At 48.3% G+C, this 17,796-nt stretch overlaps 1 protein-coding gene across 5 annotated transcripts in view; it reads left to right on the forward strand.

Moving 5' to 3' along the window:
• RUSC2 (RUN and SH3 domain containing 2) overlaps nucleotides 1-17,796 on the forward strand; it is a 53,722-nt gene that overhangs the window by 23,713 nt on the left and 12,213 nt on the right. For 4 of the 5 annotated variants that reach the window (XM_084304911.1, XM_084304912.1, XM_084304910.1 and 1 more), the window contains one exon: nucleotides 15,061-17,139. In XM_084304911.1, coding sequence (XP_084161037.1) covers nucleotides 15,168-17,139 — 1,972 coding nt within the window. In that variant the 5' untranslated portion in view covers nucleotides 15,061-15,167. The remainder of the gene's footprint in view (nucleotides 1-15,060; nucleotides 17,140-17,796) is intronic. The other variant, XM_084304913.1, reaches the window with a different exon arrangement.

Consider the following 17,796-nt stretch of genomic DNA (forward strand, 5'->3'; position numbering starts at 1 on the left):
TTGTGGGAAGAGGGAGACGAGCTCCTGGACCGTGTTTGTGCTATGGAGAGGTGGTTCTGCAGAGCAGCCTCTTAGGTGCTGGGGGCAAGAGCAGCACGTGTGCATCCATAGGTGCATCAGAGGATAGGTCATGCAGCGAGGTAGATCACTGCAGATGCACATACTTGTGTCGTGCTCTGGAAGAAAATCTGTGTACAGTCTGTTTACCACATTTGCGTAACAGAATGAAAAGAAGGTGGTGCAGCCTGCTTTGCTGCATGGGAGGGAACACTCCTCAGGACGTGCAGGCTGTGCCTCGCTGGTAGGTGCCACTCTTACAGGAACATCTGTTAAGCCGTGAGAGTGCACAGATAATCTCTGCCCTGAGATGCTTGAGCCTAAAAGATGGACAAGAGCTTCTGGTGACTGGAGCTGGCTGAAATGATTCGCAGCAGGGAGATAAGATCGCTGCTGTGTATCTTCTTCACTGCCTTGATGCAAAATGGAGGGATGAAGTGCAGCTGGTTCCCGGGGTCCAAGGGCCTGGACCTGCATTGCACAAAATGCAGGTGCCTAGGAGAGTATGCAGTGGACTCAGAAGCAGCTGCCCATGGCTCCACTGCTGCCTGTCAGGGTGCCTGAGGCTCTGGTAGCAAGCAAGGAACAATTTCTCTGTCCCAGAGATATTAATTTTCTTGCAGTCTGATGCTCCTGGTGAGACAAGGTCTCACTCTGGTGTTATTCCTGATAGCCGGACAGTAACCTGCCTTTAGCAGCCCCATGTTGTGTTTTGCCCCATTTTTTGTTTATTTTCCAGTCTCATTATTCTTTGCCAATGTTTTCTGAAAGCCTTATGTAGTATTAAGGGCAGGCTGATAGATCTAACATGGGTCACTTCCCTTTCTCTTTCAGAATAGATACATGCTTTACCTTTGTTATTTGCCAGCCACCTGGCTTCAGCTCCTTTCTCTCTTTCTTCTTCCTCATGGGTGTTTTTATCGAAAGCTCTGTTGTTAGCTGTGATCGTGCAATGATTTTTTCATTGTTCTGGGATCAAAAATATCTCGTCCTTTCTGATTGGAGCGTATTAATCTCATTGGATTTGTTTCCACTTCAAATGCTCATTTCCTTCTCTGCGCCCTCTTTTCCCTGTATTGTCTAACCTGTCATTGACGCAGCTTCCATGTTCTTCTTCATGCCAAAACCGTATCAAAGATGAAGTCTCTGCTTGACTGTAATAGCCTTCTCGGTGTGGTTATTCATTCAGTTTGGTCAGGAGCCCTGTTATTCTAATTTCCTCACCTTGCTTGGTGATTCCAGATGGTTTTTTTACTTACTATGTATATTCGAAGTCTTTTCTGCAGTCATTACCTAAGCTCTTTGTTCTTGTTGGCTTTGTAACTGTTTTGCCTGGTATTCCAAAGATCTGCTCTTTGAAAACCAAAAAGGTTTCATCACAGAGCTGCTTGCTTTTTACTCTTCTGTTTCATGTAAACTGGATCAGCTTGAGATACTCAGTCCAAAGTCATTTCTATATCATAGACTCTGGGCAATAACTCATCTCAATAGGCAAGGTCCTGATGCACCTGAGTACTGATTAAACACAAGAAACACAAAGAAAAAGTGAGAGAGGCGGAGATCTCTGTGTGTGGGTAAGACACTGATGATATGAGATGGAGATGCCTCCCTGTCAGCTGTGGAATCACATTTAAATGAGAAAAAAATGTCCCCGTATTTGTGGTAGTTATTAAAATCCCATTGGAGGTGGGAAAATTCATTTATCTGCTACCTTTGCTGCTTTGCGCAATGAATCCTGATGTGGATAAAGTGCTTCTGGTGGCCTGGTCTGTAGGTCCAAAAGAGCCAGAAGGCTACCCGGTCCTAGAGCTATGCAAAAGGCTGCAGGATAAGGCTTGGAGGAGCTGAGGGAGCTTGGCTGGCAGGGGGTGAAATCCATAGCAATGATCAATGACAGCTGTGTTGGTAACCAGCCTTAGCAGGGATTTGTTGTGTTATCTGCTGAGCAGGCTCCCTGCGTGCCGCAGCATTCATCTGGAAGTTGGTTAGTCTCCAAAGAGAAAGTAATGGGCTGTCAAAATGGCTCTAGTCCCTGATTCTGCTCCAGTTTTCTCTCTTGACAAAAATTATTTTAGCATTCATTTTCTGAAATAAGTGGGTCAAAGCAGGGACACACCTGTTAAGATGACAGCAAGAGCAGGCTTGTCCACGAACTCTTCCTCTCCCCACCACAGTTGTGTTGTAACCTCAGGAATATGCAGATAATGTTTTTTTCTCCATCCATCAGACACATGCAAATATTTCTCACTGGGCAAGGCTGCTGGTGGTTTGGTGGCAGTGGCACTCGTGCTGTGGGCAGTTTTGTTCGCAATGCATTCACATCAAGAAACTGCAGTGTAGAGGTCAGGGCTTAGTGCTCCGGGTGCCACGCAGAGCGGTGTAAGAAAGAGCCTTTGTTCCCAAAAGCTCTTGAAATTGAAAAACAGGCCAATAGGTAGAGCTGCCAGGTGGGGGGAGCTTGAAGAAACACAGAGATGAAGATTATGAGTTCAGGCGATCATCTAGATAGGGAAAAAAAAAAAAAAAAAAAAAAAAAAAGGATTGCAGTTGTTAACTCTTGCAAATGAGCTGCCCTGAGCTGCAATGTGGATAGGAGACCAAGACTAGTGTGCTGTGTACTTGGGAAGGGGTCGGACACATGGACAAGGGATGGGTACAGGACTGGGAAAGTCTGCCTTCATGCTGGTTCCCAGATTTGCAAGAGACTCACCTGTGCATCTGTGGCTCTCTTTGCTCAGGAACATTCCTGCATAACTGTGCAAGGAAAGAAAAAAGCATGTTGTTTCAAGATTTGTATTTTGTGGGGGGTGAGAACTCAAATTATCTATGTGGTGTTTGAGCTGATGTGTTAACCGTGATACAGTCAACTCTGGGAAAATCTTGTGCTCCTGAGTGTTGGCTAACACAGACTTGATTTGATCTTCACTCAGCTCCTTCTGGCCCCCAGGGAATGGGCTCTTCAGGTGCTGCTCTTGAAGGGAACAAGGAGTCCGTCCTCTCTACATCGTTAGGCTAATCTCACTGGTTTGTTTTAATTCCAGAGCCACGCCTGATGATGGGTGAACTGGCACCAACTGCAATTACTTCTGGAGAAGTGTGACCTAAATGCTTGCAGTGGGCAGGTTTTTCTCCACTCTGCCCTGCACACATTGGTACAGGAGCAACCACATGCCTGCTTAGCCTCCTTTTACCTGGTACTTCTGATTCACTTAAATTGTTTATTAAGGCACCTTCTTTTGGTCCCCCTCTGGGGCTCCCATGGCAAAGAGCAGGACACAAGCATTGTGCTTCTTGCCACGTGTGTTCTCTGTACCTCAGATAGCATAGCAGTCCTCACAGATGTCCTTCTCAGCAGGGAAAATGACCCATCTGGACCATTGTGCTAGGAAAATTTGTTATTCTTTGTAGTGAGGCTATTTCCAGTGCCTGCTTGCACTGCATTTTTTCCCCTGGAAGACCAACCTTCAGACCTTTCCCGGTAACTCAGCTGATAAAGTCATAAACCCACGTATAGGAAGACCCAGTGGAGGTGTAAATAATCCGTATCTCTGGTCCCAAGATATTTCTGGCCCACCCTGAGTATCTTCCCTGGCTTTGCCTCATTCCTTATGATCCACGGCAGGAGCGACACATCTGCCCTGAGGTCTGGCTTGCTGTGGCTGCCCTCTCCATCACTGCTTGTTAGCACATGAACAGTTGCAGCCACTTTTCAGGGATTTCTTGCCTGAATATGGCTTATCATGAGCAGTGATTGTAGCTTGACCCTTCAGAAGAACAGCAAGTGGGCTTCAGCAGGCATCTGCACTGAGTCATTTTCTATCGCCAACAAAATGTTCTCCCTAGCCCACATTCAGTGGCATCTTACTTAATCTACTGCTAAGAGTTATCCTCCAGCTGCAGGTCATAGTCCTTGTGATGGCCATGGAGGGGAGCATCTTCCTTACTCAGATGTCTTGCCTCAGCTCCATGTCATATGCCTCATTTTCATTTCTGCAGACACTTGCTATTTATAATTATTGGATGTATAAAGCACTCTGAAGGTGGTGACTACTCCTCGTGTCTGTAAGCCTGACAGCCTTCTTGTTCCCACTTGCTTTCATTCTGTTTCCTCTTTTCCATGCCTTTCAGGGGGGACTTGGGAGAGGAAAAGTGAGGCTGCAGTGAGCGCAGAGAGACCTCAGACATTCCTAGAGGTCTCTATCCCCGAGGACAGTAGGACTAGCCAGTTCATGGCACGATAACAGGGGAGGAGAGGAGGAACTGTCAGAAACAGGTATGTCCCAGCACTGACAAACAGTGGGCATGAAGGTGGTTATCACACAAAGGTGTAACACTCTCATCTCAGGTCATTCAGCATACTTTCGACCATAGCTTGCTGAGACACCACTAGCAGTCATTGATCCCTTGGGGTATCTATTCTCTGTGCTTCTGCTGGTGACTGCACAAGCTTTAAAGATCCCAGAAAAAAGCCTCCATCTCTGTAACTGACCCCTCTCAGGCTTTGTGCTGCTGACATGGTTTGGTTTTGCAGGGTGTAGAAATACTTCTAACTGAAGCAACTTGTTTGTGTTTGTCCGGGAGGTGCAGAGGGGTGATTCCTCTCTTTACCAGAGGATGTTCCACAGGCAGTATTTTGGTCTCCTATCTTGTTGCCTGCTTTCCCCTTGGCACAAATTGAGGTTAAAAAAGAAAAACCACAAAAACCTCTTGGCCTGCTGATAAAAGCAAAAGGAGAATCTTCTTTGATGGAGGCAGGCCACCAGACCTCGCTGATTAAATAAGCAAATTTCACCAGACAAAATTTCTTTCAGTCCAGACCTTAATCAGATGTTGAGGACGCTGTTATCTCTTGAGGGCCCACAAAGAGAATCTGCATGAAGACAGGTAAAACTCCCCACACACGTACCCCAAGTATTTGTGGAAGTTGAGGGTGCAAAACCCCCAAAAAACAAGCTCCAGAGGCAGTGAAAACAAACTCCTTTCCTCAGAGAATGTATATTTGTGAAAAAAACCCTTGGTTTCTTCTATGCTAGTCTTTTTGTAAGCCTGGAGTTTTTGAGCTTGATGCTGACTTCAGTAAATGGTAGAAGAGTTTAACAAGGATAGCCACAACAGTGTACTTTGCCAGATTCCAAATTATCTGGCTTTGAACTACCAAATGCCATGGTTTTGATGTCATGCTGGCCATAAGGAACTTTACTAATGAACATCTATATTTAAATGTTAAGGTACATAAGAAAAGGAATGGAAAATGATCATACAGAGTCCTTTAATGTTGATACATAAAGCAGAGGGCATCCCACCACCGATTGGGAAAGTGTGTGCAATTAATTAGTCACCCCAGCTCAGAAGGATGACCACAGACTTGGTGGGAACTGAGAAACTGCCCAGGAACCTGAACAAAGACCTGGAAAACTTTCATAACTGGAGAGACTGAAGAAACTGGAATTATTTGTGTGAAATGGAAAACTGTAGGATTCATAATATGAAATAATGAATGGTCTAGAGAAAGAAGATAGTGATTGATGTGCTGCCCAGCTTGTAACGTCAAAGTATTCCAGAGAATTAAGGAGGATTATTTGAAACTAATAATAGGAATAATTTTCACATACTGTGATTAACTAGTCCATGAATCTTGCTGTTGAACTTAAAGCCCAGCAATATTCCCAAACGGCTTGGCATTTGTGTGAATAACAAAGACTACCCAGCGTATTTATAGCACATGTTCAGAACAGAAGTTGCAGAGTTTTGAAACCTCCTGGTTGAGCTGAGCCCTATCTCAGTGTAAGGGCTTAGGAGGGACAAATTCTTCTTCACCATATGATGTAGATATGAGATGTGGTCTTCTTTGAGACTTCTGGTACAGAGAAGACACAACAGCTTCAGGAAAGAAGATTTCCAAACGTGAGCACGCCCTATAATGAAAGGTCTGGAAGCCTACTGTCTTGAGGGGTCTCCTCTACCCTCTTGAACATGCTTGAAGTGATTTAAAGCAGAGTGATCTTCCCTCTGGTGCATCCCCAGGAACGCTGACCTGCTCATCCAGTACAGAGCCAAGGATCATCTCGGTTTGCTCTCCCTTTTTCTCCACTACTATAGGTCTGTGCGTCCTCCGCCGCCCGGCAAGACTTTCCTTAGCAGAAGACCTTGGTTAATCCAGGGTTATCAGATTTAGTTAGTTAGACCCTTAATGCTCTGTTGAGCCCAGTCATTCCAAGCCTAATTAGCACATGAGCTGTCTTCTGGAGCATTATCCTAAAATAAATGTCTCACTCAGGGCAGCTGATCACTGTCCCAGCCGGAGCTTTACAAGCCGAGTTTGGTTTGAGGTGCCAGCCCCTGCTGAGGGATAAGTTTCTCCTCTCAGAAGAAAAGTATTTGTAATCATTAGTAGAGCCTGGTCTGCTTCATAAGTATTTTATTAAGGTTCTGGCTTGCCTTTTGTTAGCTCTGTTGCATGGAAAATATTCTGTTATGTAAATTAATGCTGCAGTTTCATCCAGATCCTCTGAGCTCTGCCTCGCTGCCGTGCAAACACATACACAAGTGGAGAGAGACGGGTGTTGGGATGGGGACAGCTCTTGTATGTGAGCAGGATGAAAAGCTTGGGGCTGCTCAGAGGGGTGGCAAACGCAGCAGGAAATATAATGCTCTCCTTCTCCTAACACAAGGACAAGTAATGAAGGTAAATATTGGTAAATTCAAAAGGACTGACTGACAGCTACCACTGTGGCATGTAATTACCTATAGAGCTCAGTGATTCAGGATGTTGCAGGGTCCAAAGGTTCAGAAAAAAAAAAAAAAGAAAAAAAAATCTGAACACTATCAGGGATATCAAGAATATGTAGCATTATGATTGTAAGGGCACCTAGCTGTTTATGGAAGGATTATGAAACCTGCTTCTAGACATAAAGTATTCTCAAGTGGAGGCTGCCCATGTCTGAAGGGGGAAAATGGAACAGCCAGTTGCTCGTTTGCCCACTTTGGGGTTATAACACCTCATGCTGAGCCTCTGAACTCCGCTGCCAAAGGCGAGGGACCAGGCAGTACTGGCCATCTGATTCAGTCCACAGTCTTCTGTGCTCCCATGCTGAAATTAAAAATTCCCCGAGGCTGTTGATCCATGAAGGCTAAATATGTTCATCTGTCCGATGCTTCTTTTTCCTCCCTCTGTTTCTGAGCTAGTGGCAACAGTTGCCCTAGATTTTTTAGTTCTTGGAAAAAAACAGCATTCTTGGTAGACTTGTTTTGGGCAGGGAGGTCACATCAAGACCTGCTGTGTAGGGCAAAGAGCAGTTTCTAATCTTGCACGGTCTCAATATGTGCTGGGAGCTGGGAAGGGTTAAGGTTTTCTGCAGTCTGGGCAGGACTCAGCTGTTGGACATAGCTGCTGTTTGAAAAACCATTTAGATTTGCAGTGTGTGGAGGAACATCTAATAAAACCAGCCTGCTGCTGGGATGTTTTTCTGTTTGTGTTTGCTTTTGGAGCTTCTGATCTGGTTGCACACAGTATGTACTAAATTTGTTGTACAATTGCATAATTTGAAAATAATAAAGCTCTGCAAACGCAGGTATTCTGGATAGCTGGCAGAACTGATGCCCATCACTGTGCGGTAACGCCATACCTGCATTGCTTCTATTCACATGGCTGCTGTAACAAACCATCATACCACCACTGTGTTCAAGCGTGAAAATTATTCTGTAAGGGCTTTTTGACATCTCTAGCTGTTTTTTTTTGGTGGGTTGTGGGAGTAATATTTTAGTTGTTTCAAGAACTTGTTCCCCATGTTTTTTTTCTTCAATTTCCACTGAATATCCTATCCACGTTTGCTGCCCATTCTGCTTTTGCTGTGTTGCAACATCTGTAACGTAATGTCATATATCTAGGTTGTACACCTAAAATCTGCTGTCCCAGAAATGGTTGTTTTTCACTTGACACTGAGTGATCTGTATATACGTGGAGCTCTGGGTTAAACAGTAAGCATAATTTCACAGCCTCTCTAACTGAGCTGTCTTACGACTGAGCACCTTATTTCTTGCATTTTCATCCTTGGTTGCTGATATTTTTGCTTTGCAGTAAGGGTTCAGGCTTGCTTTGCAGCTGTGATTCCTGCCAGGCATGGTCTTGACAGAAAAGCAGTGCTGTCTCAGCCTGGATAGACAGCAAGTAATAATGAAGTCATGCAGCCATGGAGTGGCTTGTGAGTATGTTTGTGCTGACCTGTGCTGCGGTAAGATCTTATTCCCTGTGAAGACAGGCCTTCTTTGTCACTTCTAGGGCTTAGCTCATCTCTTCTCCCCAAGTCACGAAGGTGATAGGGCGTCTAGAGATCCATCTTGAGATGGAGCTGTCCTCATTTGCTTTCTTTGTGCAGACAAAACTTCTGAAATTATCCTCCCATAACCCTTGGGTAAGCAGGACAGCTCCTTTGTCACAGTCTGAGCAAAGCCGAGCTGTCTGAAGCCATCTTCCAGGAAATGTTAGGAAAGTCCTGAGGGCCCAGTGGGAGAGTTTTGTGACCTATTAATTCTAGGGATGCTTCACATCCCCAGCAACCTCTGAAATCTCCAGTGCTGGCAATGTTCCCACCCATATGAAGCATTTCTGCCCTCTGTGCCTCTTGCTGTGACCTCAGGAGCCTTCACCCCTGCAGCACACACCTGAGCGAGGATGGCTGCTTGCTCACAGTTGCATGTGGCCATATCACAGAGGTGTTGGGAACAGCCTTGCCATCCTGTGTGCCTCCAGGCACAAGTCAGGGAATCAGCTTTGATCCATGAAGCCACAGACGTGGTCCTCAGTTGATCATGTCTGTACAAAGAGCATATTCATGAAGTAGCCAGCTGATAGTCACAGCCCTGCTTCGTGGCTAAGCCCTGGAGAAACTGCAGCCACGGAGGGGTTCAGCCTGACATCGGAGCTACTGAGTCTGCCCGGTAATTTAATTTGCTTATTGGATATTTTTTTATTTTCAGCAAGGGTTCTCGAGGGCTTTGGGAATCATGTAGCTGCCAGGCGCCAGAACCCAGCTGGATCCATGGTTCAGGAAGGAATTGTGTAATTTCTGTTCTTACAAAATCTTAGATATGCTTTCAGAGTGCTCAGGCTGAAAGATGCTATGGAAATGCAGCCCCTCCTCCTGCTGCTGCCACTACAGCGTCTGCGATAAGAAAGGATTTACTGTGCTTGGAGTTTAATTCAGCAGCAATTTCAGTGAGATATTAACATCAGAGTCTCTTTCTCCTCTGCAGATTTGCATATGGTAATTAGGAGCATATGTGGTGGGGGCTGGGGCAGAGGATGGCCGAAGGAGGAGGAGGAGCAGATTCCAACCCAGATCACCGGGGCCATGTCCCTGAGTCACGGCCTGCAAGTGGCTCCTGCTGAGTGCCACATGCCAGCTGGTGAGTCACGGAGCAAAGGAGCACAGACACGGGAGAAACTGGTTCAGTCACTGTCCAGTGGTGGCTGGCATGGAGCTGCTCCCTGAGCTACTGTTAACGCCTTCTGTAACTCAAAGTGCCCCAAACAGCTGGGACTTCTTTTCCTCTGACTAGGAGGCAGTACCTGCTCATCCTAGTTGTGTCATCGTTAGGCACGCACGCACTACCTATTATTACTTTCATCTTGCTCGCCCTGTCATCTCTGCTGGCAAGCTTCTCTTCCCTGACCCGAGCAGCTCCTTGCTGTCACGTGCACAAGGCTGTGATTGACCATCACATGCTGCCATTTCCATTTTGAACGCATCATAATCCTATATAGATCTGGGATGTAGTGATACGTTAATAATGGACTTAGTCAGGCTGTCCTGGAAACCTCTGCAAAAAATCTCTGACCCAGGCAGCACCTTGCTGTGGAAAAGAAAGTGGTCTTTTCAGGAACTTGCTCAAGACCACAAGAGGAACCAGCCTGACTTGAGGCAGAAATTTAATAAGTATCTAGTCCTTCAATCTTGTGGCAGTGCCCTGGAAACACTGGGTGCTGGAATATTCACCCTGGAACCAAGCAGACCACCTTCACTCTGCTCCCTGTTCCCTGAGGGAGGGAAGGGCAGCAGGAGGCTTAGGGTGACTCGAACAACTGCTATTTCCTCTTGCACCTTTTCTTTCATTAAACATGCTGGATAATTTATTAAATCATTTAATGAAGGCGTGAACTTGGCAGAATAGTATTAAGTGGCAATAAATGAGCAGATGTCCAAACAAATACCACTAGCTAGTCCCACCCTACTACAGCTTACGGGCTTCCCAAGTCCTCAAATCCATTCTCTTTTTACTCACTTGGATAGCTCAGTTCTGTCCCCAGGCCATTCACCCTGTGCCCCTCGCTCCGTCTTCATCACGCTGTTCCCTGAATGCTCTCCAGCTCGCTGGAATTTTCCTATTGAGTTGTTTTGTTTTGTTTTGTTTTAACCATTCAGTGCTTTCAACCAGTACTTTCTGGCAGCTTCTGGGTTGACAAAGCTGGGGCAGGGATGAGCTGCGTTACTGGGATCTTGGAAACTGGTGGCAGAACCAGTGAGCAGCTGCCCCAAGCCCTGAGAACCCCCACACTGCCTGTCCTGTGGGGTGGCTGGAGGGTGACTTTTGGTTTCAACTCTTCTCACAGCCTTTTTGCCAGGAGGTAAACCTACAGGCAGTGAACTGGAGCCCTCTTTCCTCATGGAGCAATGAGAAGATCTCTGTATTGTGCCCGTGGCTGCAAGCTCACACGAGGTGCTGCTCTTTGCAGCATTTCTACTCATGCTTGTTTTGTAGAGCTGTATGGCTTCTTCAGCTGTGTCAGTGCAAATGTTCTGCAGGAGTCAGGGATTCACGTGGAACGATGCCGAAATAACAAGCAGCTCCAATACAAAAGGATTTTTGCCTGCTCATCTATGGAACTAAATGCCCAGCTTTTAACCCCGTTTTTCCATCTTTCACCCTTGAGTCACTTGCTCGATCTTGGTTCATGTGAGGAAGATGACGATGACTGAAACCATAGCCATTCAGAAAAAGGCAGCAAGAACCATCACAGGTAAAAATGTTTATACTGGGCATTTGATTTCACAGATGAAGGGGCTGAGATTTGTAAAAACAGTAATCTGTTCAGAAAAGCCAGCCTCCAAAAACTCCAGCAGCTCCTCCAACTGACAGACCTGATCATCTTGCTCCTGCTTCTTCTTCCTCCATTCTCTAGGCACAGTCTTTTTGCATTTAAATCACATTTATTTCTTAAATCTCTGCATGCCTCCCTTGCTATTGCCTTATATCTTGTGAGAAAAGCTGGGTCACTGTCTTCTGGACCCAGCCACGCTCTGCATGCAGTGGCCAGCATCGAGCAGAGCAGGCTCTCAAGCAATCAGTGACGGAACTCTGAAAGTGTGCCCAGAGTGCTAACAGATAACAGGATAAGCCTGGGGGGTCTGTGACCACCACACCTCACCATCAGCATGTGGAGGAAAGGCCCAGATGGCTTCTGCACCTTCCCAGCAGTGTTACAGTGAAGCTGTGCTGCGGAGGCCAAGGAGCTGCACTGACAACCCTCAAATCAGCGCAGCATCCTCAGCCTTTGAGGGTGGAGGAGAGGAGAGAGGTGGAGGCCTCTGTGTAGTGCTCAGACCTGGTCTGGCCTGAGGAATCCCCGGGTAATGAGGTGCCTTCCCCAGATAACCAGTAAGCACCTCAAGAAAGAGCTGACTGAATAAACAACCCACCTTCCCCCCTTTAGCAGCAGATGGTGTCAGTAGGGAGCAGGTGAAGAATTTTGACATTTGCGATCAAAATGGGTGTTGTGCTGATGCATCTAGAGTCACGGTGCTCCTTGCTTGCATCCCAGCCTTGTGCTGCTGTGACACACTTTTCCATTTTCCATTGCTGGGTGATGCTGTGTTTGCTGTTGTGTGTTTAGGACTGAGAAAACTCCAGCACTCTGTGGGTTTGTGCTATTGCGAGTGATAAATAAGAAGAATTAACCTATTTGGCTAAAGTGTCTGGATACAGGCTACCTATCCCTACTTCTGGAAATCTCTCCTTGCAAAGGGGTGTGATGGCTTTACAGAGAGCTGATCAAAGCCAGCAGAATCTGAAATTACTCTTCTTGCTGGATTTTACACCCTAGTGTAGATCTCAACTTACCATACCCTAAACAGAAGAGGGAGGATCCTTCTGCAGTCTTCCAGAACGAGGGAGGAAGAGCCAAGAGATGGTACGGCCAGGGAGAATGGATTGGGAAATGAGCAGTCCCTGAGCTGGCAGTGCCACTGCCTAACCTCCCTGCATCCCCAGGACAGGAGGACGCGCAAACAAAACCCATGCGTATCCCTAGGGCAGCTGTCAGAAGAATGGCTCCCAGCAGGAGCTGGCAGCATGCCCCCTTTGATATTGGACCTCAGAGCCTGGTGCTGGGAGCAGGGTGTAGGTGCAGGCAGAGATGCTGCAGCATCTGTGACCATGAATCACAGCTGCCACCGACACCAAGCAGCCGGGCAGCGCTGCGTGTTGCAGCCAGGGCTGCAGAGGGACAGCTGGGAGCACGCAAGCTCCCTTGACATTTCGCTGTGAAATGTCAAAGTGTGCCTCTGCAATCCCTGTCCTCCCACAGCAGCATCTGCACCGAGGTGAAGCGCGTGCTGCTGGCAGGGCTGGTCAGCAGATGGGTGAGGGTGAGAAGCAGCAGAGGCCCCGTGCTTCAGCAGTGAGGTGTTTAGTTGTCACGGTCTGGAGCCTCAAAATGATGCTTTTCACGCTGTTGCATTCCGGCAATACTCAAAATACAGCAAAGCCTTATGGAGAGATGTCATCTAAGTGTTAAACCCAGCTACAGGGTCGTAGTGAGGAAAGGGGAGGTCTGAATGAGCAAGAAGGCACCGGGAGACCAGGGCTGGCTTTTTCCCACAGTGCTGGGGGAGGCACAGGATAAATAGGGGTGCTGCAAGTACCATCAACAGTGCACAAGGATCAAAATGGGACACGAACACTGCCCAAGCTGTTGGACACCACTTTCAGTGTGTGTGTGCCAGGCACAGAGCCAGGAGCTGCTGTGGCTGATGGTGGTTCTTGAACAATGTGGTCGTGGGAAGCCGTGAGGTGCGAGATCTCCTCCCAGGAACATGACTGAGAAGGGACTCATGCCTTTCAGCCACTGCAGGGCTGTGGGAAAGGAGACAGAGGAGTGGCTGAAAGGGCAGCAAAGGGTGTTATAAGCATGAAGAGACTATAGGTGGGGGGAATTTAGGGCCTTATGACAACCCACTGCATGTGGTCCAGGTGACCTCTCTACTTCAGAACCTAATCCTGGCTGAAACACCACAGCCGAAGCAGGTATGAGGGGGTGTGTGCCCCTCACATGGGTCTCTGGTAGAGTCTAGCCTGATCCACAAGGCTTGTCAGCTCACTAACACTAGCGTTAGCATTAGCTTTTACATCATTGGGTTTTTACTGTAAACACCAGGTCTGTTTCCATCTTTCTTTTTTTTTTTTCTGCCAACACTTCCTGTCTCAGTAAGAATCTGTACTGTGCGTGGGAGGAAAGTACTTCTTTTGATCAGCTTTATTTTAGCATTTTTTAATTGCTATTCTTATGCCGTGAAGCTGGAAGAACTGAGGCTGCTGATCTTCTTCCTGTAAAGCTGTCTCATTGCTTACACTGTTGCTCTGACTTCACTTATCCTACATTTCTCAATTTCTTTTCTGCGCTCCCATGTGCCTTTGAGGCTCTGGTCCAAATCCATTATCAGCCCATAGTCACAGACACTGGGTTGATGTAGATAAAGATTTAGAAACCATAAAAGTCACTTTTTTAGAGTCTGAAGGTCCCTGGTGGCAACAGACCCAGGGTCCTGGTGTCCAGAGATCACAGTATGTGGTGACAAGGTGCTGTGAGCACTGGGGATGCCTGGATGGGATGTGGATTGCTGACCAACGGTGTTTGGGCTGGGGATTTCAGAGCTAGGGACTGCTATATGAGAGCCCTAATTCCCCTCAGCGTCACCCTGGGTCAACGTGTTTTTGTCTTTTTTTCTGGTTTCTCCACCTCCTTGGTGCCCTAGCTGCTCCCCCAACTTCTCTGCATTGGTTCCTCTGAAATGCAGGAGGGAATGCAAAAGGGCTGTTACAGCAGTACAGTAAACACAGTGCAGTGAAATGCAGTAAATAATCAGATAAGCAGGTAAGTGTCACACACAGAGTGACAGAGCAGTAGGGGACTGCAAACTAAGCACCCAGGACCATAAGAGGAACCATCCTGAGGTGAGGCTTAGCCACCAGCAAAAGGTTTGCAGAAGGCAGCGTGCTGCATGGCACCTATTTAACCACCAGCAGCTGCTCCCCATTGCCTCTCTGATGGCAATGATTCCATCTACTCCTTTTCACATGAGAGGCCCTCGTGTATTTAAGTAGTTGAATAGTTTGGCTCCTTCCCTGGGCACCATTAAAGGAGTTCAGGAGCTCATGGGGCCTCCTGGATTTTGGAGAAGGATGGTTGTTGCTTCTTTTCTGTTCTAGTCTGTTCCTGCTTTCCAGTTTGTGCCTGGACCTCTGTCTCTGTAGTGCTGCAGTGCAGTGAAGGGTCTTGTTTGTAAGGGAAAGTTGAGGATACCTAAAAGCAGGTAAAGATATTGAATCCAATGTGAGAAGATGGGTTGCCCTCATCAGAGCACAGCTCCTCATTTCAGACCCTGTGCTCTGCCTGCTTTCCTGTGAGTCTGCAATGCCATCAGCAGTGAGGTTTTCATTTGACACAAAGCCTGTGGTGTCCTTTGACCACTCGAGTGAGATCAGTTACCCCAGGTAAGTCTGAAAGAGGTCATCTGGAAGCACAAGCATTGTTCCTGGAGTCCAGAGAGAGAGCAACATGTTTGTCTTTCACTGTAATGCTTTCCCTGAAGAAAGATTGCTCAGGTAGTTGTGCTGACAAGGACTGCTCTGTTTAGGTCATGAAGTCTTCAGTCAAACCAAGGATGCTTTAAATATTCACTGCCTTTCCTAAGAAGTGACTTTCTTTGTGTTTTTGTCTCTCTCTAGGTATCTGAATTCCCCCATGAGAAGTGTCCTACCAGCCTCTCATGCGCAGCCCTACCTGCCCATGGGTAGCACCAACTTAACTGATGTCCTGAAGAGCATTCCTCACCATGGATAGTCCACCAAAGCTGACTGGCGAGACGCTGATTGTCCATCACATTCCCCTGGTGCATTGCCAGGTCCCAGACAGACAGTGCTGCTCCGTGAACAAAAGGACCAACCCCTTCTGTCAGCCAGATCTCAACGTTACACGGACCTCTGCCCTTCCAGAGAGAGACCTCTCACAGACCGACTCCTTGGTGTACAGCAGCTTTCTCCAGACCTCCGAGAGCTCAGCAGAGGCCTCAGACAACAAAGAAGGCAAAGCGAGGGACTTGATTGTCGCTAGTGCCAGCAAGCGACACAACCCTTTCCTACTGAACGAGGGAGAAGACCTCAGCATCTTTGGGGATGACTTGGGTCAGAAATCTTTCCACCTTCACAACTCCCTTGCGGCTGGCAAACCTCCCTTTCACCTGCACGAGCTAGCCTTGCCTCCTTTCCACCTCCACGACTCCAACCAAATTGTGAAATCCTGGAACATGGCCAGCCGGTCCGGTGTGGTAGATGGGCAGGAGGACAAAATCAGCAGCGACGACATCCAGAAGAGGAACAACGCCAACCGGTGCCACCAGGCCACGGAGCGCATGGAGCTGGATGAATGCAGCTGCCATCGCGGCAGCTCCTCCAACTTCTCCTTTGATGGTGGCGACCAGGAGTGGAACCAAAACACGGGTGAACCACTGAGGAATCAGGATGCCCTGCACAGCCGGACGTGCAGCTGCTCCAGCTCCGAGCTCCACCGCTGTCGCTGCTACAGCTCGTCAAGTCAGTCTGAAGTGATTGACCAGCAGATGGGCTACATCAGCGACTCTTCCTGCAACAGCTCCGATGGGGTGCTGGTGAACTTCAGCGCTCTCTACAACAAAATGAACGGCCATTCTCGATCTAACCTGAATTCAGCCAACCTGTCCTGCGACTCTTCCTTCTGCAGCCACTCAGACACGGGAGCTTTCTACCTGGATTTGCATTCATCGCCCACAGAATCCAAGATGTCATGCGAGTCGCATCACCCGGAGAGTTCAGGGAAGGCGTGTGAGTGTCACCACTCCTCCTCACCTGTCCTGGATGCTAACTGCAACTCCTACCACCTCCACTGTGAGCCTTGCACTTCAGAGAGCTCAGACCTCACTGCCTGCTTCCAGAGCCAAGCGCGGCTTGTTGTTGCTACTCAGAATTATTATAAGCTAGTCACATGTGACTTGTCTTCCCAGTCATCCCCCAGCCCGGCAGGATCTTCCATAACTAGCTGCTCAGAAGACCACACCAAAGGCAGCCCAGCCCAGCCCACTGAATACTATCTTTTTAGAAGGCCTGACCTGAGGCAAGAAGAAAGCAACGTGGAGTGCAGTGAAGAGGAGACAAAGGGAGAAGCCACACAGAATATGATTGAGGGCCAGGTCTATGTGAACGTGTCGCCACCTAACCTCAACACGAGCCGGCAGCGCTCCCGGAGCTATGATCAGAACCTGGACAGGAGTCCTAGCAGCAGGCTGGGCTCTCTGGAGCGCATGGTGAGCTGCCCGGTCAAGCTGAGTGAAAGCCCAGCGATACCCATCCAGAGCTCCCCCCCGAAGCGAGTGACATCTTTCGCCGAGCTTGCTAAGGGCAGGAAAAAGAATGGCACCTCCCCGCCGCTCCGGTCCAGTGGTGATTCCTCCTTGGAGTTCTCCCCGATCCCCGAGACGCAGCGGGATTGCCCGACCTTCCTTGAAGAGAGAGCTCGCCGCAGCCAGAGTCTTCCACCCATGCCCTTCGTCCACGGCCTGAACCGGAGCTGCGAGGGCTTCTGTTTGAATCACCCTTTTGGGGACAGACAGGCTTTGTGCTCCACCAAAGACTCCGGCTCCACTGAGACCGTCCCCAGTGGGCACGGGGCAGGTGAGCAAGCCTCTCTCTCCCTGCTGACGGAGGCAGATGCCAGCTTCTCAGGTAGCTCTGCCAGTGGCCACGGACAAAGAGATGTTAGAGCCCGAGCAGACGGTAAGGAGCCAAACTAGGCAGAGTGGAGAAGTAACCAGAAAAGCTTTCTGGGGACTAGAGGGGAGCAGCAGAGGAACGTGCATGGCAATGAGAGACCAGAGCCTGCACAGTTTCCTGGTCTGCTGGTCTCTGGGACAAAGCCCTGCTGTGCTTATTGCAGACCCAGATCAGTGCAAGTGTCTTGTCCTCCTATTTCTTTAGAAAACTGAGGATTTGTGCAAACCTCCTGTATCATGTAAGGGAGGATAAGCACTCAGGGTCTGCGCAGCCTGGAGGATTGTCTCATTCTGACTCCCTTTCAGGGCACAGTAGTCCTCCAGCCCATGACCCGCCCTTAGCTCCCAAGACAGATTTACAGATGCTCCATAGAGCCATGTTCCCAGCAGACAAAGGGAAGGGAACCATGGGTTGGTTTTTAGACTTTCTGTTTTGGATCCATATGGAGCAGAGGCAAGGAGGCAAGTGGCATAGCCAACAGTCCCGGCTTGATGCAGGGCTCATGGAGGTTTGTCTCTGCCAGCACTTACAGTATGAGCCCTACGGAGATCAGAGGAGCTCTGTGTGTTTGCTGTAGTGTCCTGGCCATTTCTTCCACAGCGCATAGGCCTGCAGCAGAGGTTCCTCTGGAGGAGCACATGGCCATTACCAGGGTAATTG

The sequence above is a fragment of the Netta rufina genome, assembly GCF_964035555.1.
Source record: "Netta rufina genome assembly, chromosome: Z".
In the NCBI taxonomy this organism is placed as follows: Eukaryota; Metazoa; Chordata; class Aves; order Anseriformes; family Anatidae; genus Netta; species Netta rufina.